Genomic DNA, 27,168 nt, shown 5'->3' with positions numbered 1-27,168 from the left:
GCGAAAGAATAACGCAGTGTCAAACATAGTCACAGCTGACTTTAAAGCATTTTGACAATACTATACGGTGATTTTATAAACATAAAAATTGAGCGCGACAAACGAAATAAAAAGAAACAGTGATATGAATATGTGATAAACCTCCCCGTGACATATTTATTGCACTCGATAAAGCAATGTTGCCATTATAAAAATTTTATTTTCTATTGCGAATACTGAATCGGCAAGATGCGGCACTAGTATCATTTGTTCTTTTGTTTATTTGATAATGAACGATTTTCTGATTCGTCGCTTTACAACGATGCAATTAAAAGGATTATAATTTTCGATGATTAAATGACAAAGTTAGCTATATGTGCAATTTCATATCGCTTGTTCTGGAAAATGTATAACAAAGGTTCATTATCAAGTAAACTAAAGAACGATTGGCGTTAGTGCGGTATCTTACCGACTCCCAATAAAAAAAAAATTAATAATGACAACATAGCTTTTGAAACTTTTGGGTTACATACAACTGCTCCATGTGGAACTGAGTACTTGAAACTACTTATATATGGCAATACCAGAATACCAAGGCCAAAGACACTTCAGAAAAGTTCATTTCCTAAATTGGTTCTACCGGGAATCGAACCCAGAACCAAGAGCTACGAAGTTCGCTTCGCGTCACTACCCAGAACACCTAGGCCAAAAAAACTTTAGAAAAGTTTATTTCCCAAATTGGACCTAGAATCGAACCCGGAACCTTTTCATGCAGTGCCGACAGTGCTAAACGTTGAGCCACCGAGATCATCTTATTTGGACTATTATATTTATTGCATTTAAAATCTACAAATTGCATAAACACCCTTGATGACCTGATGACCTGACCTGACCTTTCAAAGAAATATACGTTATTGTTGAGACGCTAAGTTACACTTTGTATTGTCAGAGTGGGCGAAGTCGGATAGCGGTGAAGCTGCGCGGCTTTACTCTTTGGTTTTTTGTTGTTTGAAGAAATGTGTACTTTATTTAGTAGAGAATATGTTCTGTAGTATATTGCATTTTATAAAGTGCGCCTACCGCAGGTCGCTGCAGCAGTTTGTTTAATGAAATGTTGCCTTATTTTTAACCGACTTCAAAAAAGGAAGACGTTCTTAATTCGACTGTATGTTCTTTTTTTTGTATGTATGTTACGCGATAACTCCGGTATTTGTGAACCGATTTTCATGATTCTTTTTTTGTTGGAAAGGAGGTACTTCCATAGTGGTCCCATTTCATTTTGAAGAAAATCATCCACCTCGAATTGTGGCTGTTCACGAATGAAGATTCATTTTTATAAATAGCGCCTAACTTTAATTCAGGAGCAATTACTTTAATGGTTGATTTTGCTATTTCTCCAATTCAAGGCGTTTTTCTCTCAATATACTTTGAGTAGTGTCGTAGTGAGAACCTATTTTTATTATCTCCAGAATCAAGTCCTTTATAGTGGCGAACTAGGGGATATTTCAATAAAACTTAGCAAATAGACGTAATTCCACCTACTTTTGAGGTCGATTTTTTTAGTACTCTGTACTGAGATTATGTAGAGGATAAAGTTAAAGTTGCATTGCTCGTTGTCGTCGCGTTGCGTTGCGTCTCGGCGATATGAATCAAGCCTTAGGGTTAACTCATTTATGCAGAACACGGCCCAATTCATGCAAATTAACTTTAGTACATATTTAAAACTGTAGATGGTCACATTTGGTATGCCATTCCAAATAATAAGATATAAGAAAAACTGCAAAACTATTTAAACAGGAATGTTCAATTAAAATTCATTTACAATTATAAAGATTGATGAAAAACAGTTAACTATCGGTTGTCGTTGAAAATATAACTCGAAAGTTTCTCAATGGTATAAATTGTATAAATAGCGTTTCTTTGAATTTATTCTCGAAACTAAGTAACTTTATGACTCTGACTTTTGCTTTAAAATATTAAAAGTACAGACTCAGCTTCTTTGCGATTTTATTTATTATTATGTTATATTACATACAATCAATGCCTGTTTTAAAGAGCAAATAACCTTGACAAAAATATAACAGCTGCCATCTATTGGCCTTTTCGAATATTATAACAATCGCATCGCGGGTTTACTTCGGTGCCATCTATTGATCAGCGTTAAGAATCAAAATAAGCATCCGACTAAGTAGTGACGAGAGCGAGTTCGACATTTCTTTAATACTATACTATGCTATATACAATGCTATGCTAGTACTAGCATAGTATTATATTATCTGTGATATTACAAAAAAATCGCTATTATGCTTCAAATGGAATTGTTAGTGATAAATAAAACAAAATATTAATTTTATTAAAATATATATTAAACCATTTAATTGGGACAAACATACAATATTTCCATTAGTTTACAATTCACATATCGCTAAAGAGCCTTGGGAAGGTACAAAGGGCACACTTAGAAAACCATTCTTTCATTCGACATATCGAAACATTCATCCCATCATCAATATTTAATAGTATTAAATTTGATATAGTTATCAGCGAAAATATACACTTTTAAGAGTAAGGACAAAATACAATATGCATTATAGTCGGATATTACCATCAGAATACATCTTACAGTTTTCGTATAAGCAAATTTTCTTTACCATCGGTAAGGGATTACGACAATTACATTTCAATATAATGATTATTTAAAAAGTTTCAAAAAAATTATTGAAATTGAATCTGAATTAAGTATACAATAGCATCGTAACATTACATAAAAATCCATTTGAGAAATTAAGGCACCACAGTACATAGAAGTAAAAACTAAAACATTTAAATTAAAATAGTAATACACCAGTAAACACAAATACTGAATGATTAACAACAATACACAAATAAAATATTTAAACTAATTAATATTATGAATAATAAAAATAACTTATACTGTTCGAGGTGGAAATGTGATGCCAAATTGCGTATGTTTGTACAATTACGTTAGTTGGCGAACCAACCGTGTTTAAATACTGCTGTCAATGGTATGCAGTTACAGACCACATATATGAAATCGTACTCGTCCAACATTAATCTATATCTCATCAAATCACATTCTCAAATGTTTCTACTTAGCAGGTACAGCATCAGCATTCAGTCAATCATAAAAAATTTGCACGGAATGAAAATTATTAATATTAAATACGTAAAGTATTCAAGAACATTCTCTATCAAAATAGATAGTAACACCTATGATAAATCTAAAAAATCTCCGTCGCAAAACATTAATAGAAAAATAAAATTGTGATCAGAATAAAGTGCTACTAGAACGTGTCCCTCGTTAGTGGATTTCTTCAACCTGCCCGTTCTATATGAAGTCGGTGGTATTCTAAACTTATTATCACAGTTACAATACAAATTAAGGATGGAAACTCGTTCAATACCTTTTCTTGTTTCGATTCATTGAAGAAATCTACGATCGAGTTCGATTCTCGATATGCATCGAGTCGGAAAAAATAAGTTGTCGATTGTCATGAGAACAAATTGTAACGGAGATGGACTACTTCTTCGGGGGATGTTTTACTATGGCTGTTCGGTGTAGGCGGTGATTTTATCGGCGGGGCCGACGGGTATGGCGGTCACGTGTCCCGCGCCGCCATCCAACAGCGGGTTTACCACTTGCACTATATCTGGCTGGAGCGAATTCTCCCCGCCGTCTATCTCCCCCTCTCCTAAGCTGATTCCCGCCTCCTCTAAATCAGTAGGCGCTGTTTCACTACATGGACTAGTGGTTAACTCCAGCGATATTATTTTTTCTTGCGTTGTCTCCACCTGCGTGAATGCACCAAAAATTGTGTTAAGGAATGTAATATACGGCGTCTTTACATGACAACATCCCACATCTCTATAATGAAATGGAAATGAACCTTAATGTTCAATAATACGACTTATATAAGTTTGATAGTGATTTTTTTACACCACTATAAAATGTTTCATATCATACTAGCAACAATTTCCAATTTCCATATCATTACCAGTATAGTCCCTTGTCGTCAAATGTTAAAACGCTCATTTGGATCCATTATCGTTTTTATCACACAATGTAATAATAATAGTGTTAAAATTAGATTAATGTAACTACAACTAAATTGTATGAATTAATGATTGATTAGATACTATTTAAAGAGGTAATAATTAAATACTATGTTTACCAATTCCATTGATCGTAATCGCCACATAGTCACCTCCAATCATTCAAAATATACTTATGGATATATTTAGGGCAACCCTAAACAAAAGTTGAATTATGATAACAAACGTCTATATCCACATAATACCAGAACGTTTAATAGAAATAAAAAAAATCTTTGTTTTTCTTATTAAACGTTCTAAAGCAAGCCGCCAGTGGTTCATATGAAAATTATTATCGTAATTCTACCGGTTTTTAGCGCTCCTATAAATATCCCCAGGGGTGTATTTGGAGTAAATTTTATGCTAGCTTTGAACCAATGAATATGATTTAACCATAATGTAAAAATACTATCAATTGCAAAAAAAAGAAACAACATTGTATAAAATAAACACTTAAAATAAGCATTTGACACTATGTTAATTTTCACGAAGCTTCTACAAGCATTAGGTTTTAAGATTTGCTGTACAAACTAGGCATGTAAAAAACAAACCGAACCCGAAAAAAAAGAGACAGAACAAACCATTGCTTTTGGTGAAGAATCCGAGACTAGAATCCGGGTACAGTCTGACAAATGATACATAACAGGTTAGCATGCCATGCTGTATGTAGGACAACATGCAACACACGGGTGAGACATTTAAAAATATTGTACTCAGAAATATTAACGTTGCATTTTGGAGGATATAGAATATACAAAATGAGAATAATAACATACTTTAAATATTCAACATATTTATCAAATAAAGACAATTACCACATAACCAACACATAAAGCCTGATTTCCATTTGTTAATATTTTTTAGTGGGGTGACCGAACTAAGTGTTTAGATCTACAGTTTCTACGTTTACAACGATTATGGTGTTTCACTTTTGGTGCTAAGAAAATCATTATGTGCGTTTATAACGGCCCGAAAGATTATTGACATATATGTGTTTTACACGATATTAATTATCTATCAATGTCAGTCTCCTTAAGCTTGTCATTTTTCAGTCCAATTTCAAAAAGTTAGTTTTTACGATACCTGATTGACATATAATATGAATAGTCGCAGTCACGTTATTTCGTTTTAAGTCAGTTCGAAGTCAATAGTCATAAGAATTGCACGTAGAAAGCTAAGCATATTTGTATACAAAAAGTTATAATAAAAACAAAACCACACACAATAGGGCATTGCTTGTGTACAGCGGTTTGTAATAATTAGCAATGTACATCGCGGCGAACGCGTACCTCTTTCTCAATGACTTTCTCAATGTACTCGACGGTTCGGACTTTAGTCTCTCCGGTGGTCGGGCATAGATATTCCTCGGTGCGCAGAGTTATTCTCTCGTTTAATAACTTTTCCTTCTCCTTGATGGCCAGTATCGGCCCCGGTTTTGTACGTAACGCAATACGAGGCAGGGGCCATTTCTATAATTTGTAAAGCCAATGTGACATTCACACCTCAACATGGACAGACAGTATGCCAGCCAAACAACATATAACCCCATCCAACATAGAACACAAAATTAGTCAAACAAGTTACCAAACAGCGGTAATATGAATAGATTTTATGATTGAACACAATGCAATATTTATACGCGAAGTAATATTCAGTGTCTTGACTATGAAAATGGGTCTTATATGGATCTGTAATGTGTCCATATTAGAATTTAGTATGAAACACCAATTATAATTATTTATGAGTGTTAATGACCATTGATGTTAACGGTTACAGATACACAATATGTATTATTGGATTATGACAACACATTCTAAAGCCAGAGTTGGAAAAAGACAATCTTATGATATATATGTATAGATCGCCTTGTTTCAACTTGAAACTGGGTCGCTTAGTAGTTTTAATGGACGACATTCAAAGTGGTATCTATATAGGACATATACGTATCAAAATAAGTTTGTAATTACCTCGGAAGGAGATTTCTCTCGCGACGGCATTTCACCTATAATGTCATTGGCTGGACCCACCATATTTTTTATGGCTTTTGATGTTTCAATTGCATCCTGTAAACACAAATCAAACGTATTTAATTATAAAATAAACAGTGATGACAGCAGAACTTGTCTTCAACACGGAAGGTCCGAGATAATGAACGTCCATTGCAATTATAATTTGAGTATGGTTGATAAAAATATCGTAAGCAAATGTATACTACGAAAAATTTACTATTCAAAGATTATAATATATGGCAAGTTACAGCACTTGTTTTGGGTCAACATCTTCAAAGCAAAAGGTACCATCTTTTTCTAGTAAATGTCACGATGTGCTTGTATTCGAATTAACTTGTAACGCTTTCTCTTTTTTGAAATGCACTGAGATTACAATCTATTGATCTCTACATAACTGAAAAATTACATACATGTTCAAGTGAACGCAGGCGCGCGGCTCGCCAAGCAGCGCGACGTGCGGCGCGCGTGTTTGCGTCTTCAGGCTCGGCTGAATCGCGATCCGCTCGTCGTCTTGCTGACTTTGCTGACGGACTTACTCCACCCGTCGACGCACTGGAGTATTAAAATGGTCTATGGTTTAAAACACAGAAGAAAAAACAATGGAAGGGCCTTAAGCCTCGTTTACTATAAGAACCGATGTCACCAAAACTCACATTTTCTTAATTTCAAACACTACAAAATCTAGATATTCATTGGTCGTAATTTCAAATTTAAAAAGAAATAACAAATTCTGGAATGTTAATATAATTTAAACTTTACCCTGTTGGCGCATCGTTGAAGTTCAATACCATCAATACCTATTATTGCAAGTTACGACGTTTTGATATTGTATTGAAATTTCAATCAATGTGCTGCCATCTAGCGGTTAATTGCTGAACGAGGACGAAATGGAGTTATTAATTTAGTACTCCAAAAAGAAGTGGCGATAATGCAGGGGTATAAGCTTTACTTTCGTTTCTCGTAACAAAAAAATTATTTCGTTATATCGAGTTCTTAGGTTTTCGCGATTGTTACACATAGGAAATGAAACTATTTTTCCGGATTTAAATCGTTTTTTGGACCATCTTAATTCTTTTAGTACTAAAATCCAATTTACCATGGAACAAGAGAATTGTGGTACTTTAGCTTTCTTAGATGTTTTAATTAAAAGAAATCCTAATAACACCTTAGGCCATACTGTATTTCGAAAGAAAACCCATACAGATAGGTATCTGAATGGTAATTCCCATCACCATCCTAGCCAGTTAGCTACCATGGGCAAATCTTTGTTTCAAAGAGCATATGGTGTCTGCGACAGTAATCAACTGGCAGGGGAACTTCAGCATATAAAGTAAGTCCTACATGCGAATAAGTTGAAGATTCCACGATAATGCCGCAGGCCCCGTGTGAAACCACCAACAGTCGAGCGAAGACCTGCCATCTTACCTTACGTGAGAGGTGTTACAGACAAGATCGGAAGAGTCCTCAGGCGTGCATCTATCAAGACCTATTTCAAGCTCATGAGGAAGATTTCTCAGTTCCTGAGACCCGTGAAATTTAACATCCCCTTACAGGATGCAGGAGTTTACAAGCTTGACTGTGAGTGCGGTCTCTGTTATATTGGACAAGCAAAGCGAAGTATTTGTACCCGCGTCAAAGAACATATAGCTGATGTCAAACACCGTCGCGTAAACAAGTATGCAGTCTGCGAGCATGTCATGGATAAACCTACACATTCAATGAAGTTTGACAAACCCCAGGTCCTTGCAAAAGAAGTCCGTTATCTACCCAGGATGCTGCGAGAGGCCATTGAAATTAAAAAAACCCTAATTTCAACAGGGAAGACGGTTTCTCCGTACCACCAGTTTGGGATCCAGTATTTCCTCTAATGAAAAATCCCAAACAGACATAAGACTGCAGTACTAATTAATATGTTTTAGTTTATTCTAATTTCTATTAATAATTAATAATAAATTAAACTTAATAAAAATTCATTCAATAAAATAATTTGTAAAACTTAATGTAGCGTAAATTGGAATGTTTTCTTTGTAAAATTAAAAATAAGGTATTTAATTAATAACTATTGTAACTATAGTGGAAAAAATAGGGTGGTTTGCATTAATATTAGACATAACTGGTTGAAGACTGTACCACCTCAGTCAACCGTGACCATGGGACCTGTAAAGGACCCGAAACGTCGGTTTGTTTGAAAAAACAAATATACGCGATTTAAATCCGGAAAAATAGTTTCATTTCCTATTTCATTATACACAATTTTTTTTTTTTTAAATAAGACTCCGATGAGATGAAATACCACCACGGATAATATTTTTGGTGCGAATATCTTTTTTGCACTCCAAAACAATACGACAAGGCTTTTTTGGATATGAATAGAAACAACAAACTTTATAACTGTAAGTATGGTACATGTGAAAATGAGAAAGCTGTGTAATTTGAGAGAGGAGCTTTTATACCTATGACCGTTCTCATAAGGTTCGTCGTCGGAATGCGAGCTATATCCGCTCGGGTGGTCCTCCCCTGGGGACCAAGAGCGTAGCTCTGCGCGCGACAGAGACGCCACCTTCCGCTCCTCTTCCTGCTTCAATTTCTCCACCTCATCCGCTGACAAGAATGTGAAAACTTTCTCTGCGAATTAATAACATTGATTCTCAAACAGGGTTTACTTTCATTTACTGTACTAAAATCTTGATAGTTCCATGAGGCCTTTCGATAAGTATATATATTTTTAAAATCTAACCTGGCTTGGGCGACGGTTTGTGACTTTCTTCCATTGCACTTTCGAAGAATTTCTTCTTGTCGCTAACAGACGCTTTCACAAAATTACCAGAATGAGGTGGGGAAGCCTGAAAGTGCATGATTACTTATGAATTTTACTTTCCACGTATATGTCTAGAACGTGAAACACGACAAAATACACAGATTATGATTTAATAAGCTTATGATATGCATATTTATGTACCTAATATACAAGCGATGAAAAACCGTCAACCAGGCAAGTAAACACCCATGCAGTCAGTATTATAAATGTTAATATATATGTCAAAATAAATGCAGTCAGTAAATTAAAGAACATGCAAAATATAAAACGTTGCAAGTTAATAACCAAAGATGGGTAGGATAAGTAACAAAAATGGGATATGGACGGTCTGTGTGGTTTTAGTAATGTTTTCGGGGTGGGATATCGACAAACACAATCAAAATAAGCCGAGTGTGTGAGGGTGAGAATGCCGTACACTGATGATTACCTCGCCGATGGCAAAGGCTTTCATTTTGCTGCTCCATGCGGGTTTCGGGCTAGATGTGGGCAGGGAGTTCGCTTCCCTCTCGAGTTCCAAATTTTTGAACAACAAATCGGGTTCGGGTGCAGTCGTCACTTCCTCGAAACGCACTCTTCTTTCTGACTGTACACTTTTGGGCCGATCATCATTATTAGTCGGGGTGGTTCGAGTGACGTTTGCATTTATATCTTGCACGAGGGGGCTAGGTAAAGATGGAGATACTGGAGATGGTTTGCAACATGTATTGCAGGAATGACTAGAGGCACACACCGAAGGACTGCAAGTATACGGATTGTAAGTGCCCGCAACCGTCGTTAGAGAGGGGTACGGATTGATGGGTGGATATGTTGATGAGTGAACTATGCTCGATGGAAGATTTCTTACACGTAAATCTCGTAATGAATAATGTGTTGGAATGTGTATCGGAATGTCATCGGATAACGTTATGTCTGGGTGTAACTTACACGAGCATTGGGGAATGTGCGAAACAGACGGCAAGGTGCCGTAATGCACATGTAATAGCTCTGGTGGCTCGGGATCACCACCAGGACTAACTGATAACTCGTTATAATAATCATCACTACTAAAGGATGTGGGTTCGGGAGTGCGGAAGACTTGATATTGAGGCACATGTGATTGAACAGCTAAACGAGATGGAACGCCTACGGGATGAGAAATAGCCGTTGGGAAGGCGGAATAATTGACTGGAGGGGGAACTTCAGCTTCAGGGGAGTTTGTAGAGTTGGACTGCATGGATGTTTCGGCTACATCAGGCGTCGGCAGCACTATCCGCTCGGGAATTACGGTGATGGGTGGCAAACTCATATCTTTTTCATCTTCGGAGACAGGAGGACTCTCACTTACGTTCGAATCGAACAAAGGCGGAGGAGGAATGATGATGTCATCGGGGTGGATCGGACTGGCCCTAGCGACCGGCCTCGAGACCTCCAGCTCGGTTTTTGGCGATCGTTCGATTAGTAAAGAGCTACTGGTTTTCACGCATGCATCGTTAGTCGCATAGGCCGTAGGAACCTCTTCTTCGATTTCATGCACCTCATGCAGGAGGGGTTGGGTAATCGGTTTCATGTCAATCGATTCTCGTTCATATTCGTCGTGTGGATCTTGAGTAAAACTAACTCGCTTCATTTGTGGCTTGTGAGGCACAGGTGGTTTCGGTTTAGGAGGAGGCGGTGGCGGCTGCTGCGGCCTCTGCTGCGGGGCGGCTGGTGAGGAAGGCGCCGCCGGCGCATTGTAGTGTGGGGGATCCACTGGCGTGCCGGCGGCAGGCGTCGGAGGGGGAGTGGGCGCAGCGGGGGGCGGCGTCCGCACCTTCTGGTGTGTGAACACAGCTAGCGGCGAAGGAGGCGACGCTTGCGTGCTAGACGACTAACCAAACCAACATAATGTACACAATCGCACCGACTAGCCACTTTTAGCTAATAAGAAGACAAGGGTGTCAAAAATACAAGCCGTTTTATAGGAAAATAATTTTTACTATTAACGTAGCACAAATGTTCAGTTTCGGCTACTTGCATGAAAAAATTACTATAAATCAGTTAATTTTTTCAATAAAGGCTTACAACGAATTAAACGGTAAACTTGTACGCGCCAGAAACAAAAATCTTCCAAAATAAATGTCATCGAAAAATTAATAATGAGAAAACAGATATTGTTATTGAAACATCGTGTATTTGTATGCAACACTAAAATATAAATTCAATAATAATAATTTTACATTAAAGTAAATAGACGATCAATAATAACTACTTAACAGATATACCGAAGTCAAAAATTGGCAGTTACATTAAATTTGGCCAAATAGTTTATAATGTAAGTACAGTCAACAGCACGATCGGTTTTACGCTTAGAAATTTGGAGCATCTTTTCATAATTGGTATAGAATTAAATTTCAATCTTCATTGTAAAAGGAGACGTGCTGTTGCCCGTACATAATTTTTAACAAATTTCACATTGAGATTAATACTATAAAATAAACGTAACTGCTATAAGATTTCAACGTAAAATAAAAACCAGAAAACAATTATATTGATATGTCCAATGCCACTGATACCAGATCGTGAATATTAAAGTTGCATATAATATTAAATAGACAACCAGAATCTACTAAAGATTATGTAATTTAACGTATGGGAAACAACAATAAGAAGACAATACACTTGGGTAATGTTTACTTGAGTGTGAATGAATTACATTTTAACTTTATTGGGAGTCAAGGAAAATTGCGCTAAGGGTTATGTTACATTCATTGACACGTTTCAGTAACAAGCCCATACTAAGTCTAGGGGTTAAGGCACCTTAAATTCATCCAGATAAGGTTGATTGATAACAAATGTGAAAATGGGCATTCTACGAGAATATATTTAAAGAAAATAAAGAAAACACCCATACTACACCATGCAATTTTTGCCAGATGCCGCCATACATACACGCTATTGCGCCTGACACATAATGTAAGGGGCTGAGCGTCCAACAAAAATATTTCCCATCGTAACTCTAAATATACGGAGCTATTCTTATACTATTCTCTATTCTATACGCCGTCCAACCATTAATTTAACTTTTGACAGCTCGAATTCTAATCCATTACTGATGTCCTAACGCGTTTCCAATTAGATTTATTTATAACAATCGATTTTTATTTAAGAAGAAGTTATAATCGTGAATGGGACCGGATTCACAAAAGAAGATTTTGTCTGATTGGGATCGTGGTGTTGCGTTTGACAATTTGTGTAATCAAGAATTAATGTTAATGAGGATTTAAATGATTCCCGTTCATATGGAAAAGAATCCGACGATTCATTATAATAAACGACAAGAATTTACTATAATTATTTATAATTTATTTAGTTTCATTATAATGTATTAGACAGGTAGTAAAATGTATCAACTTGAATAATCTTCGTTACATAATATGTAGGCTCGATAAATATCAGAGCTAAAGAGTACGTCGCTTCTTCTTGCACTAAAATTAAAAAATAAAAGAGTCCAGGAAGTATTGCATTTTTTTTGTCAATGGCTGTACGTCAATAATTACGTAACTTCGGAGGCAAGCATATGTCAATAGTTAAATAAATGGTTGGATGGAGTATAGTCAAATAATACTTAAGTAATGGGTATTTTCGTTTAGTTTTAATAGCACGGTATAAACAAAGAAGATGGCACCAATATTAATAACAAAATTGTTACTTCGCATAGTGAATCTCCTAAGCCCATAATATTGAAATTAGCACCATCTGTTTTATTTATAAAGTGCTAGCAAAATATTTCCTTGACATTGACGTTATTGCACATTGGGCAATATTTGGAGTAATATTTGTACCGAAACGCACCGTCAATATTAATGAATATTAAAAAAATAGCTTCTATCATAGGTCGATACTGAAACGTAATACGAAATGTGGCATCGCCCTTTTACGTAGCATTATTGGGGTACAAAATTGGTCTTTTCTAGCAAAGATTACAAACACCTACTCATTATAAATATAAAACAGTATTTAAAATTAATTTCAAATATTTGAGTACCTAAACTAAATTGGTTACATAGAATACATTTTTATATATTGGTCATTTTGATTATTTGAGTACAATGTCATGGGTCGGATATTTTGTTATTGTATATGACTTAGTTGTGATGAATGAATAATGGAAAAAATATATATTAATTTGTTTGTGGGGGTATTGTGATATTGACACAGAATTTTATACCACATGTTGCTATAGATTGATTTTACTACGCTTATATTGATAACCCAGATCCTTAATACTCAGAGCGGCGTTAATGAGAGACCTGCACGTTAACCGAAGCGTCGTAGGCCCAAACATTATGTACTGGGCATTCCCCATAAGAAACGGGCAGACTGTTTTTGTTTGTTGAATTGGCTGACTAGACCTTGTAAGTTATAGTTTAGGATACGACGCAATTGTTATATACAATTGTATAAAAGTTCCTAAATAAAGTAAAATAATACTTAATTCTCTGCATAGGTTCTCAGTAAGCCGCCCTAATATTAGATTACAGTTAGAAATTAAACGACTGCCGTAATCCGGCCATAATAAATCCCCTACTAAAAAGTAAAACGAACGTATTTCCCTTAAAAAATAGATCTTAATATAAAAACCACCATGTACATCCTTAAATAATAAATTCATAAAATATGCCTTTATTTACACAAATATCCATTCAAATTCGCGTATGTGTATACAAAATTTGACATCCATGAATTGTTAAATTCATAATAACATGAGTCGTGAAGTAAAATGTAGTTTGTATGTTTTCAAAACATGAAAATTTAAGACAGTATATTGATATGTATGAAGCTTATAAAATGTTTAATTTTTAAATAATTAATGTGGTCATATTTTTTTCTGTTCAGAAATTAGTAGTGTAAGTTTAAAAACAGCTTCATACACATCGGGAGCACTACTAAATTTAATAAGGTATATAAATTACACATTTCCACTCACCCCATTGATAGTTAACTACGTATTTACAAAAGTCTCACACCATTTATGTATTTACTATGTGTTTTCCGCCTTTTCCTCTTGATAAGCATTCTGCAATGGACGATTTTTTTTTGTCAATTATAGTTTATTTTTCTAATCTGTTTAACACAGTTGATATCTAGGCGATACTTGTAAGCTAGCACATGACGACACTAATCTAAGCTACGAACATCGATGTATTTTCAATCACACTTTGAAGTTCAACTTAAACTTTATGAACTCATGCACAACAACTCTTATTGAGTTGAGTTACATTTAACCTGAACACATATAAAGAACAGAGGGGTCTAAAAGAGATCTTGTGTCATTTTTCCTTTTATTGGTCTACATAAGAGGCTATAAGTAAATATACTAAACAACATTTATTTTGGAAGATAAAATGTTAAAATATGTAGGCAATAATTAAGTTACGAAATACACATAATAAAAATTATATTTTCATGCAAGCAATATTTTTTACTACTATCGAAGTGCATGCTTTACATAAAAATCAGGAAGATACTAACCGTGCAAAAATACATTGCGTTTTGGGTCTTATAAGAGTTAAAATTAAGGTTATACAAAGCTATTTAAACTTTCATGCTGTCATCAGATTCGCTATTGAAAATATAAAGCTTTCAAAGATCGTAAAAAAATACTAAAAAATACTGGCACATAATAATTGTTAGAGTACCACACAGTATTATATAAAATACATGCACATTTAATAAAGGGTTCAGCTGAGAATTCGGTTTCTTATTTACCTTGTCACAACGTATTTCTACAACTGCATTGGATGAGATTACTTTTTAAAGGATGTACAACTAATTCGGTTTGAACAATTCTATCTTTAGTACACGCACGAATTCATGACAAATTCAATTAAGAAATGTGGAACCGATACGATAAAAGGCTGAATAATTACTTTTTGACTCGGAAATGGTTTACTTTTTACAATTTAAGATAGCTCTTTCGATTCGCTTGAGCCGTGGAGAAAGATGGTAGAGAGTCGCCCACAAAATATCTGTACCCTTTAATCTTTAAAAATATTCTAGCTGTATCGTTCGGTAAATTCCGAATACTATTAAATGTTCATTATCTGTATGCATAATTAATGTAGAAATAAAATGCTTCATGTGGATATAAAGCTAAAATCCTACCCTGTGTTTGCATACACGTGACGGAACGGTGAACTAATCTGTTGGTGGATTAGAATCATGTATGTCCGCCTAAATATATTCTGATTTCACGAGCAAACTATCGCCAGTGTTTCTTAGGTAAATCTAGTTGTTTGTTTCGTCGTACTTGTAAGTTTTCTTTTAAATTGCGTTAAGAGTCTTAAAATAACTAGTCAGCCTTTACGTAGAAGATTGACTCGCCCGTCAAGCGGCAGAATAGTCATAAACTCGCGTGTGTGCTTTATTTGTTATTCCTTACTTAGCTACTAATGCCAATTACAATGTTTCTACACAAACGTGGTAGCAGAAGCACTGACCTGAGGTTGCAGCGTATGTTTGGACATTACAACGGTAGTGGTCTTGTGTTGCGGCTCTGGTGACGTCGGCGACATCGGCCGAGGCTCCAATGCGATACTTTCTACGGCGTGAACAATGTCTAATACCTATAGGAAATTATTTGTGAAGTAATAATGGACATAAACAAAAATGGTTTAGAAAATTATGAAGGTGATATTAAAATGTCTAAAAATAGTTTTATATTTACTGTTTTAAAATATCTTTAAAAATCAACATTTGTTGTCAAGATTTAGACTTTCTCAAGGCTAATTTAAGAGAAGTTCTTAAGAAGGAACGTACTTTTTCTGGTGTAGACTTTTCTCTCATTTCTGCGACTTGTTTCTCGTGTTCAAACTCAACCAGATCCTGTTGGAAATGCTGCTCCTGTAACAAAGCGCGTCCACGTTACATGTAAGTTTTAATATAAAATGAAATTATTGAAAACTTAACGTCCTCGAATCCTATAACGTCATAGTTTTTACTTATTTATTTACAAACATTCGTATCGATATACAATCATTTCCATGTCCACTTGTGACATCCATACTAGATCCGTGTATTATTTGCAACTTCATTTGTTGAAGGAAAAATAACAAAATCTTGAGCAACAGAATAACGGTATAGTTAATTGGCGGCTTAACGATCCAAGATGAAAAGAGAATAAAGAATTGAAGTTACCGGTTGATGCGGGTGCAAGGGCTCATCTCGGTCCAGGCTTGACGTTGAGTGAGACAGAGAGCCGCCGGTGTCCGCCGTCCCGCTCTCGCTACCGGTCTGTTGCAAACACATTGCTCTAACTACTTCAAACAATCACATGTGTAGAAAAAGCGTGCTAACTATCGTTTATTTTATTAATCACTTTAGACACTGATTTCTGGTTTCAAGGTTTGTGTTATTGCGTGTCAAATAATAATAACAAATTGTAAATAAGTCAAGCTAAAGATTAATAACATACATAATCACTATTACGATGTGATTGTGGCCTTGAAAAACAATAAAAAGTATCATTGTGATATTTATATTGGTGATATTTTATAATACATTTTTACCCAACAGTTTGAGTTTTGGAAAACAAAAGATCTATATAACATGACTTGTTAAAAACTTATACAATTGATACTCACAGTATACTTCTCTGGTCGCGTATATCCTTGACATACGATAAGATGTAATGGCGCGTTCGTAGCTGAACGCAGGGCATTGACGGCTTCATTGTGCGTCGCGCCGAGTAAAGATATGCCGTTCACTTCTAGCAGACGCATGCCGACCTAGCGTGCATTGAACATATGTAACTGTCGATATATTTTTGATATATGAAAAAATATATTACGAGATTTGAGCAACTCCTGCTGTCCCGATTTTTTTCATCCCATACAACGAAATGATTCCTTTATGACTCGATCAGTACTAAAATTAATTTTGGTCAATTTCTTTGATTTTTTATGGAAAACACACGCTTGATCAAAAAATTGACTATGCCAAAACTGTTTACACAAAAAATACTTAAATGGTTCCTAAGACAGTTTCCTTGTATCTTCTATGGTTTCGTATTATACCGTACCATACCGTCCCATTAAAAAAAAACACTGCATAACTTACTGACCAAAATAAAAGATGTAAGTAAGTACGGAGCAGAACACTCAGATCATCAGAGCTTTTCACTTTACACTGACATTGGTATTGATGTGGTATTAAAAGGTGCTCAAATTTTGCATAATCCTTACCTTAAGTCGTCCGTCTCTCCTGGCAGCGCCGCCACTGTTGATCTTTGATATGAAGACGCCCTCGTCGTTAGGATCATTAGGATTACCACGTTGACCGTTCAGCCCACCCTTTATGTGCATACCTAATTTCTCGCCTTCTTGTTTCGTTATTGTTAGGTCCTGAGGAATAAATCTAACATTTAGTAATTTTATATATATAGTTATCGTTATATTTTATAAACACACGGCTAACACGTCAACAACAACCATTTGCAGGATTTTCCAGGGCAATACTGAAAAGGTTTGGTTTCGTTCGCTGTCTACAACAACACTCGACCTACAACATTACATGCAAAGCCATATAACAATATCATGCTGTCAATATTAAGCACTCATTCAGGTATAAACACATAAAAAAAACCTAGCACAAGACTGTGGTGTGTAGTATATGATAACTAAAGCTTAATAAAGTGTAAGCTACGAGTATCCAAAGGCCATCTATGTTCCTTCAGAGTCGCTACGGAGTAGAAGAAAGCATCATTTCGAAACCATTCATAAAACGACGATAGCTGAGCACATAAACTGACTGGATGGGGGTGGATAATGTCAGACATATATTTGGTAAAGTAACACACAGAGGTTCGAGACGCCAGGCGAGGCTCACTTACAATTGTGTCAACGACCTCAACTTGAATGGGACCCTGATTGTGCGTCGCGTTCACCAATCAGCGCACGTGTGGAACAAAACAATGTATCGCATTTTATAACGTCAACAATTCCATAATATTTCCTTAGACAGTAATGTGTCGACATATTTCCCTTTCTTGACAGAATACGTCCTGCAGTAAGTAAGCGACAATTTGCAGTACAGACACTAAATGCTCTTGTCAGTAAATAGATATGTTTCCATTGGTGCATAAGCAATATCCATACATATTATATCGATACTGCCAAATACTACTTTAAGCGACGACTGATATTCTACTATTGTTTACAATATAACTTTGTTGGTCAGTAATAACAAATCCGATAACTTGCATCCATGCATAACATTCCGCGGCTTATGTTCATGTTAACATACAAATCACGGTTAGTCAAACGAGTACACGACAAAATGCAAACGACACTTTTGCTGCAATGCAACCATTTCAAACTTGAGAATGTCAAAGCTGAACCGATTTCACAAGAACTCAATAGCTTACTGCTTAACACGGAGCCAAGTCAAGGAAGCAGAGAATTGATGTACAATTTGCAGTCACTCTTTTAGCAGTGTTAATATCGACTGACATAATTTCAGCCACTGTCGGGCCAAATACGATTATCTACAATTACGATTCTTGGTCAATGTAAACAAATCAGCTAAACAGTTGTCAACGTCTTGACAGTGCATTATGTTAAATTGTTAGTACTACTTTATGTAAAAAACGTTTAGGTAACCAATGAAAGGCCATTGAAAGATTTCATAGCTAGCTACTTCTCCAATGACATTTGATATAGCATCGAACAGACAGAGTAAAGAACCCGAAAATCCTTTTTATTGACCTTTATTGGCTAATCAATTAGAATGTAATACATCAAAAATTGTGTAATAGGTTCTGACCTGGAAACCGATGGGCAGAGGATCATGCCGCACAGTTAACGTAAGGGTAGGTCCGGGTGTTAGTAGCAGTTGAACGGCGTCGCGGTGTGTAGCACCGACTAGTTCGTGTCCGTTGACCTTTAGCAATCGATCGCCCATGCGCAACTTGCCTGATCGGGCTGCTACGCCTCCTGGTACCACCTGATAAAATACGAGCTTTTCAAAACGTTCTTAAAACAAGTAACATAAAATATTCGAATAATAATAATATTATAATAATAATAATATCATAATATATTATAATAATAATAATATCATCGGCGAAATGTCAGTGATAGCCAATAATAATTTACTAATGAAAAAAATAATATTGCGCTAGCGTAGAAAGCCACATTTTCGTCTCATGCTATATAGCCATGCCACCTTATTTTTGTCTATTATGATATTACCCACTGTAATGTACGTTCAACGTACATTATGTACATGTATTTTTTGTGATACAAACGTATTAACTATTAGTTCAAAAGAAAAAAAAAACAATTACGGTGCCGTTGATTCTTTGTAACCACGCCACCTATTATTAATTATTGTAAATGTAATTTTAGCTATTTTTATGAATTTAGCCAATATACAAATGGTGTGTATTATACACATATCAATAAATAGACGAAATGTAAGTTTATTCTGCTATATTTGAAATGTTAAATTGTATTATGATGAAACGCCTACATATTCACTCTTACAAAATATTGCCTAACAATTTTGCTAGTACATTATTGATAGGCGCTTAACAAACAATAAATACGATGAATTAATAATGATAGGGAAACCACCGCATTTGATATGTACGTAATACACGGCGATTGTACTTTGGCTAAACTCAAAAAAATAGCTACAATTGCATTTACTAGTGTTAATAATAAGTGGCGTGACTACAAAGAATCTTCCGTAGCAACGCCACAATAATTTTTTTTTCCATTCGAACTAATAGTACATTCACAAAAATACATATGCATCATGTACATTAGACGTACATTACAGTGGGTAATATCATAATAAAAAATAGGGTGGTGTGGCTATATAGCATAACACTATTTTCAAGCTCTGAAAGTACCAGTATGAAACCACTTATCGAAAGAAATAAGTAGTACTGGAATCGATCATATTAAAGACAGAAATACAATTTTCGTGATCTTACGTGTGATATGAATATTCCCGGATCCTTGCCCCCAAACGGTACGCAAGAGTGATCCGTACCCCCAATAATGCTGAAGCCAAGAGACCCACCTTCCTTCATCAGTACGACATCCTGTAACAATAGATAGTAATGGATGCTTATTTTGTTCTGTACAGAAACAATTGAGCAATTAAGCGGAAAGTTCGTATATGTGACAGTCACTTTTACAGATTTTTAATTAAACGTATTCGAGATTATAGTCATTATTATCATCATAATAGATTCCGCTTGCTCTTCGTAGGTAAGCGCAGGGAGAACGATTTCTTTTTTTAACGCTTGACCACAATCTCTTATTAAGGGATGAATGGTCGACGATGTCACGCATTTATCTAGTAAAAGTATATTCATTCTAGCCTTGAGCAAACCTAAAGGACAATGCTCAAGTTCCACATAGTCCAGCTAAATGAAAATTGACGTCTCTCAATCGAAGGTACCAGGTAATTACACTGAATTTATTTTTATTTTACAAGAGAAAGTTGATATAAGCATAACATTTTTACTATGTTATGTTCAATAATTAACATTGAAAAGTTACTTTGTAGTACAGAGATAAATATTATTCTATAGTAGGTACAGTAGGAGATACATCAAAGGTTACAATTTGATTCACTACGACAGGCTAATGAGATAAAAACGTACAAAAAAAGCAGTTATTTATTTTCGACCGTAATGCCTACTTATCCAGATTTTGACATTTCAAGTCTCGTTTATATTAATATATATATATATATATATATTAATATATATATGTTTATATTGTCGAGTGTAAATGATTTCTCCAACATTGAGATAATTAAAAGTTTTCTAACAACTTTGAAGTTGAGAGTCAAATTCACTTTAAAACAGACTTATCTAACCGTTGTAAAAGCTTAAGTTTATATTTTTTTAACGTTCTAGCCGTATAATTAATAAATAAATAATAAAAAAACGTTACGGCAACTACTTTGATTTTGTTTAAAAATAAGTATTTACAAAACATTAAATATTTATTCATCGACTTATATGCTGTTTTATGAACAAAAATAATATTATTTGCTAACGTACTTTAAGATGGATATAATTTTTAAACCGGTCGCGAATTCAAAATTTACGAGTCCAAATTGGGCATTCTCATTTTGGGGAAACTCAGATACCAGTAATGTCTTTAAGAACACAAGATATTTCATACAAAATCTTCCATTCCTTTGCCGTTCCGATCAATCCCTACCGCGGCTTCGATGCGCGAGGAAAGCGCATACGTTTATAGCGGTCTACGTACAGCTGATTTCAAATGCTAAACAGTCTTAATTTCCTAATTTTTAAAAATAAGTTTTGATGCTTTTCCATGATATGGCAGCAATCGGAATCAGTAGTTTATGTTTTTCCATAGAAAAATTACAATAAAAATGAAATATATAATTAGACTACATATTGATTTTATGAAAAGAAAATAGTAAGGACAAATAAACAAAGCTTTTACAAATGCGTTTGTAAAACATAAATTCAAACTGCACATTGTACGGACGTTACACACGAATCAAAATCAGGTATAGATATGAGCATATTTGTATTATAAAATATTCATAGAACGCTAAGAAATGTTAATTTTTCTTAACTAGTTATGTCCGTACAATTACAGTCGGGCGCACATAAATAGTGTAACTATGTGTAGTGTCAGTATGAAAGTGTACAAATATGTTATATGATTTAGCTTCATCGGGCAGTAGCTCCCCTGTCCGAGAAGACTTTGTCATAAGAAAACTTACTCCTGACCTTGACTTCATTGTTATTTTAGATTGTCATATTATTCTTGCAAATTTCGATAAGCTTTATTAAGTAAGTCAATTAGGTCAACAGGCAGCTTCTTGAGAGGAAAGGCTTAACCTCGGTATAAATTGTAAAATGCCTTAGTTTAAAAATAATTAAATTAAAAAGTATATAACACATTGGTTAAAAAATAAATTAATATTATATTGTAAGACAATTAAAGGCATTTTACATTACCATTTACGTCCAAGCTTCGGATATATTCGAGTTTTTTTTTATGGCGGGATATATATAATCATTATAGAGAAATTCTTTAACCGGTTAAAATGGCATTTCAAAGTTCACTTTACATCAGGGTTCGAAATTAATAAAGATATTTATTTACTGTAATAATTATGGCGATAATTATCACCTCCAATCCTGCTTTATAACTAACCTAAACATTAAGGTCTTAAAATTGTAGCTTTCATTAATTTAATATGATTACTATTTTCGATAACTTTGATTAATTTAATATGATTACTATTTTCTGATACCGATAAAAGCATATTTTTAAGAAAAAGCTTCGGAAAATTCAAATATTAAATGTCACTGCGTAGCCTTAAGCGAATGGTAACCTGGTAAAATAGGTTAACAATGCAAATTGTCAACTTTCGTAAAACTCGAACGGGTTCGAAACTTGGACATTATAGTACGTTCTGTACAAAATAATTTATTTTTGATTTGCGTACGTAATAAGTGATGAGTGAAAAATGCATTTTTTATTAGCCACTTACGTGTCTATAACGACCAGATGAAATTACTGCAAAAATTCGGTGCGGCCTGTTGAATTTCAATATCAATTGTATGTAATAATTTTTAAGCCCTGTGATCAGGGGACGTTTTAAATACATATTTATAACGATACGTAACCGCTCGAATTTTGTAAGAAATTTTACCTGATGTTATATTAAAACTAGTGCAGGTCGACGCTCGGTGCGGTGTCAGCCAGAAGCCGTATGTACAGACGGATGGGCGGACTAGGCTAGGGCTTACTTCGGCGATGAGCGGCGCCACGAGGTTGTTGTCAGTGACCCGCGTCACTGTGGTCTCGGTGAAGGTGGACTTGGTGATTGTTTCGGTGACGCGGCCGAGAGACGCGGGGGGTGGGGGCAGCATGGCAGCCGCACCCGCACGCTCCACTGTCACGCGAACCCCGCTGGAAGGTGGCTCGGTGCTAGTCGCCCGTGGACCTCCCAGGAAGTGCGCCGGGATCATCGCTTGGAAGTCCTCGTTCGTGATCGGCCGAGGCTGCGCGGTTAACACGTTCACATCGAATCAGTGGACATTATGTGGGTAAGTGTGCTTTAACGCCGAGATATAATCATGGTGACGTTTCATATTGATGTTTATTAACGATTTTGTAGACTGTATTTTGGTGTTCAAAAAGCTTATAAAATGCATATTATTTATTTTGTGAACATATACTAATAGAGCAGGTGTAAAATTTGTAAAATTTCTTGTTAGCACTATTTTGTGTATATGAAACGGAATCTTAGTCAAAGGTTCTTGTAAACAAAGTGTTAAAACGCAAAAAGGATTAAATGAAACGCGATGAAATGAATGTTTATTTAAACGATTATTTCATGTGTTTATTTTAATATTATGATAAAAATGACAACGTCATCATAATCGTATCTGCAGGTAAATAATGTTCTGAAAAATAAAACAACTAAAAATGTTAAGTCAACTGGAGTGTATGAAAGCTGTATTCAGCCCACACAACGCAGTAACGATAGATACCACAGTCTAACATCACGAAATATGAGCTCTATATTCCGAAATGCAATAACTATAGTATTCTCGCCACGGTTGCGGGCTGAAGTGTATCTAACTACGATGTGTACATTCACAGTGGTGTGAAGCGAGAACGTAAAAGCACGGATGTGAACGTGTTAAACCGTATACCATCACCTGCGAACGATCGAGCACAGTAAAAGTGGACATGGGGCTTACCTGTATATCGTCGAAAACGTCGTCGGTGGACCCGTGCATATTATTCGCGCCGGGAGTTAGAGGCGTGCTCGTACTGTTAGGTGTCGATTTCGTGCCAGGCTGGAGTCAATAACACAAAAAGTTTTAACAAACGCACTATTTATAGTGCGCTTTTAGTAATTTTGATCTGAAATTACTTTAAAATTTTTGTTTGATAAATATAAAATTTCAAAATTAAAAATATAAACCTCCACCGGTGCGATGCCAATTTGTAACCTCTAATGTGATTACACGCAAAAATTGTACACTGTATTCACTAACTCTATTCCAGTTGTCCATATTCACAAAATAATAGAAGTTAAAGTATGTAATTGCCGTTCTATTTAGGAGAAATCAAACAAAAAAAAACTTTTATTTAATAAAAATAAACATAGTTCTTTCTTCTATGCTATACATTGACTTACAAATAAATGGACGACGGGTCTAATACAAAAACCACGAAAAAAATGTCCCAAGTCAACCTATTTAAACGTAGTGACATGTAAAGGAATATGTAAAAGCTAAAACGTTGAATTTAAATTGTAATGTCATCGCAGTACTGTCTAATTTTGCTTGCTTCGCTGTCAGTCGAACAAATGAAGACTAAAGCGTGAATGACGCTCTGTATACGATTTTAACGCCCTATAAGTTCGGACACTTTTTAGCGCGGACCCGACGTCCATATAATTGTAAGGCAATGATGCTATAGGTTATATTTACGTAATTTTACTGAAAGCTCTCTGAAAACAAATGAATAACGCTAAAATTTTTAGTTTTGAAGCCTTCCTCGACTTTACTAACAAGACTTTATTTCAAAGTGAACAAAAGTTTAGAACGGCAATATCGTACTTATAACTTTTGGGTAGGCCTAATTTTGAATATCGATAGTATTTTGAGTATTGATTTTGAATATCGATGTTTGTGTTCCAAATTCCGTAACATGCCCAAATCTAACTTGTACGCTTTTGTATGTGAATGGTGCGATGACAGAGCCTTACCTGTCCATTGGGTTGGCTAAGTCTTCTCGGTGCGGGCTGCGGCGGAACCGCGCCAATGGTTGTGAATGGAGGGGGCTTTTGCACGGGCACCACTGAAGGGATGGGGGTGGGGGTGGAGTGTGAGATGCGAGGTGCGGGTGGAGCAGTATGGTTGCCCACAAGTGGTGCGGTTTCGTGATTGGTGGGTTTCGGTGCTGCCAACACCGTTACAAGTTGCACGGTCGGCTTGTGCTCTCTCACTTCTTCTGAAGTTGATGTCGACTTCCGCTGAATCGGATCTGAGACGGAAGGAAAAACACATAGTTGAATTTATGGTAAACTCAGAGGAATGCTGTTTAAAACTTTAGAAACGTCAAGTCAACGAGAATTGTAGAAAAAAAATCCAGTACTACGATGATGTTGTCTGGTTAAAAGATAAGCAATTTACCCTGATCAGGTGTGATAGTACGCTGTAGCACGAGCCGCACGAATCTTTCGTGCCCTGTGAGAAGAGAGACGGCAAGTTCGTGAGGGGCGTTCTCCATATCTACGCCGTTTATCTGCGAAGAGAAAACATCGATCAAAATTCTTTACGACCTATGGTTTCTATCCAGTAGCTGTTTTAATTCCATACATATTCAAAGGCTCTGAGTGAGAAGAAGGTGTCATTGAGTAACACTATATTTAGTTAGGGGTTTTAATCGTTATTATGTACGGACAACGGCACATCAGACTACACATTTTTGTTCGAAAATCGCCTCAAGTGCAACGGAACAAGATACGTCAATGTGTAGCGTGATGTGCTGGCGTGTGTACAATAAAAACAATACATCAAGAAAATACTAATAGAGTGCAAACAGATAAATGAAAATACTACCTAACCAAACATGTATACAAAATCTTCGCAGCACTACTTGTTGGCTCAGATAAAACGGATTGAAACCACCCAACATTAAATGCATGAAAACCAAACTATGCCAACCAATATTTGAGGGTTACAATTTCTGCACTATTGTACTTAATCAGAGGTCACTATATTAGTTACTTCCATTAAATACCTTATATCACTCTGTTCTACGACAATAACATTATCATTTGTTATAGACCAGTATATTATAGACTAGCACTTACCGAGATGACTTTATCCCCGACTTGCATCTTCCCATCCTTCGCCGCAGCACCTTGTGGCGAGATACGCGAGATGAAAATGGCATCACTGTCCTCTCTGTAAGGAGGGGAACCTTTGCCACCAGCTATACTGAATCCTAGCCCTGCGCCATCGCGTATCAGCGTAGTGTGGACTAGCACCTTTTGTTGATATACTGTGAATAAGGATAATGTTATACTCTTGGTTAAAGCTGAAAATTTGGAGTCAGCGTACAATGTACTTATACCAACTATAAAGACCAAATTTTTGGTGAATATACTTGAAAAGAATTGGGCTTGACTTGCTATAAAATGACAAAGACGTAGTAATAATAAAGCATGAATAACTTACCAGGAGGTACATAAGGTTGTGTCACAGGCGGCGGTGGCGATGCCTGAAGTCTCTGATATGTGTCCGTAGTGATTTGTACCGCCGGTGACGGGCTGTAAAGCCCCCTCGGTGTGATTGGCGTAACATTGTTGACTTGTTTTTGTTCCTTAATTTCTGGTTCGAATTCCTGAGCGTATTGGTTACCGATGATAAGAGGTTTTGTTGGTATACCGCGCCCGGTTTGCACCTAAACATTAATACGTAACAGTAGCACAACGTTGACTTTTATTTTATTTCAATTACTCACATATGTATTTAAATCATGCATTTAGTTGAATTTAATTTTTTTAGTCACAGAATGTTCAACACATTTTAACTACAGGCATATAATGTCATTTTATTTGTACTGTATATATTTATATAACATTATTTAAGTCTGCGAAAGGCTGCTGGCAGCAGATGGATGCGACAAGCCGCGGATCGGGCGTAATATCGCGCATTGGGAGAGGCCTATGTCCAACAGTGGACTGCGATGGGCTGATGATGATTTAAAGTCGAATAATGTTACCAAAGGTCAATCTTTACCTGTCCATTTTCCAATGTAGAAACAGTGTCATTCGTTGACAAAGAATGGTGACTCGCGCCACTTGGAGCTCGACTGTGTGTTCTAAAAGAAAGCAATGTAGCAATCCATGAACTAATAAATACAAACATTTTAACTTTAAATTGTACAACTCGTGAATGGCAGTCACTTGTGTCCTGATTAATTAGTGCGGCACACGGTTAAATAATGTACGAACCTGGTGGAGTTTGGCGTGTCTCTGGTGATGACGAGAGTAAGTGTCGCGCCACTGGCTTTCAGCACGTCAACCGCGAAATAATGGTCCACATCCACGACAGATTGACCATTCACTGAGAGCACCTTATCACCGACCTACAAATAATTTAAAAACAATATTCACTATGATCGTTAAATAAAAAAGTTTAATGTTGTAGCTGTCCAGCTTAAGTAGAGTAACGCTGAGGGCAGCGACAGGGTC

General features: G+C 35.9%; 1 protein-coding gene across 10 annotated transcripts in view; it reads right to left on the bottom strand.

Moving 5' to 3' along the window:
• Positions 1-2,402: 2,402 nt before the first annotated feature.
• Positions 2,403-27,168, bottom strand: part of LOC113229257 (protein lap4) — an 89,885-nt gene continuing 65,119 nt past the window's right edge. For 2 of the 10 annotated variants that reach the window (XM_026462791.1, XM_026462792.1), the window contains 22 exons: positions 26,929-27,062; positions 26,714-26,795; positions 26,150-26,375; positions 25,783-25,973; positions 25,100-25,211; positions 24,673-24,950; positions 23,657-23,755; positions 22,697-22,951; positions 19,877-19,987; positions 18,700-18,879; positions 17,121-17,279; positions 16,521-16,664; positions 16,075-16,170; positions 15,697-15,780; positions 15,378-15,503; positions 9,347-10,765; positions 8,839-8,944; positions 8,555-8,726; positions 6,512-6,653; positions 6,060-6,155; positions 5,382-5,561; positions 2,403-3,792 (listed from right to left, as the gene is read on the bottom strand). In XM_026462791.1, coding sequence (XP_026318576.1) covers positions 3,544-3,792; positions 5,382-5,561; positions 6,060-6,155; positions 6,512-6,653; positions 8,555-8,726; positions 8,839-8,944; positions 9,347-10,765; positions 15,378-15,503; positions 15,697-15,780; positions 16,075-16,170; positions 16,521-16,664; positions 17,121-17,279; positions 18,700-18,879; positions 19,877-19,987; positions 22,697-22,951; positions 23,657-23,755; positions 24,673-24,950; positions 25,100-25,211; positions 25,783-25,973; positions 26,150-26,375; positions 26,714-26,795; positions 26,929-27,062 — 4,641 coding nt within the window. In that variant the 3' untranslated portion in view covers positions 2,403-3,543. Of the gene's footprint in view, positions 3,793-4,673; positions 4,718-4,757; positions 5,017-5,381; positions 5,562-6,059; positions 6,156-6,511; positions 6,654-8,554; positions 8,727-8,838; positions 8,945-9,346; positions 10,766-15,377; positions 15,504-15,696; positions 15,781-16,074; positions 16,171-16,520; positions 16,665-17,120; positions 17,280-18,699; positions 18,880-19,876; positions 19,988-22,696; positions 22,952-23,656; positions 23,756-24,672; positions 24,951-25,099; positions 25,212-25,782; positions 25,974-26,149; positions 26,376-26,713; positions 26,796-26,928; positions 27,063-27,168 lie in introns of those variants that run through there. The other 8 variants (XM_026462794.1, XM_026462798.1, XM_026462799.1 and 5 more) reach the window with 8 other exon arrangements.

The sequence above is a fragment of the Hyposmocoma kahamanoa genome, unplaced genomic scaffold, assembly GCF_003589595.1.
Source record: "Hyposmocoma kahamanoa isolate Upper Pololo Valley unplaced genomic scaffold, ASM358959v1 296, whole genome shotgun sequence".
In the NCBI taxonomy this organism is placed as follows: Eukaryota; Metazoa; Arthropoda; class Insecta; order Lepidoptera; family Cosmopterigidae; genus Hyposmocoma; species Hyposmocoma kahamanoa.
The sequence above is the reverse complement of the archived record's forward strand: the minus strand, read 5'-3'. Positions and strand labels throughout refer to the sequence as shown.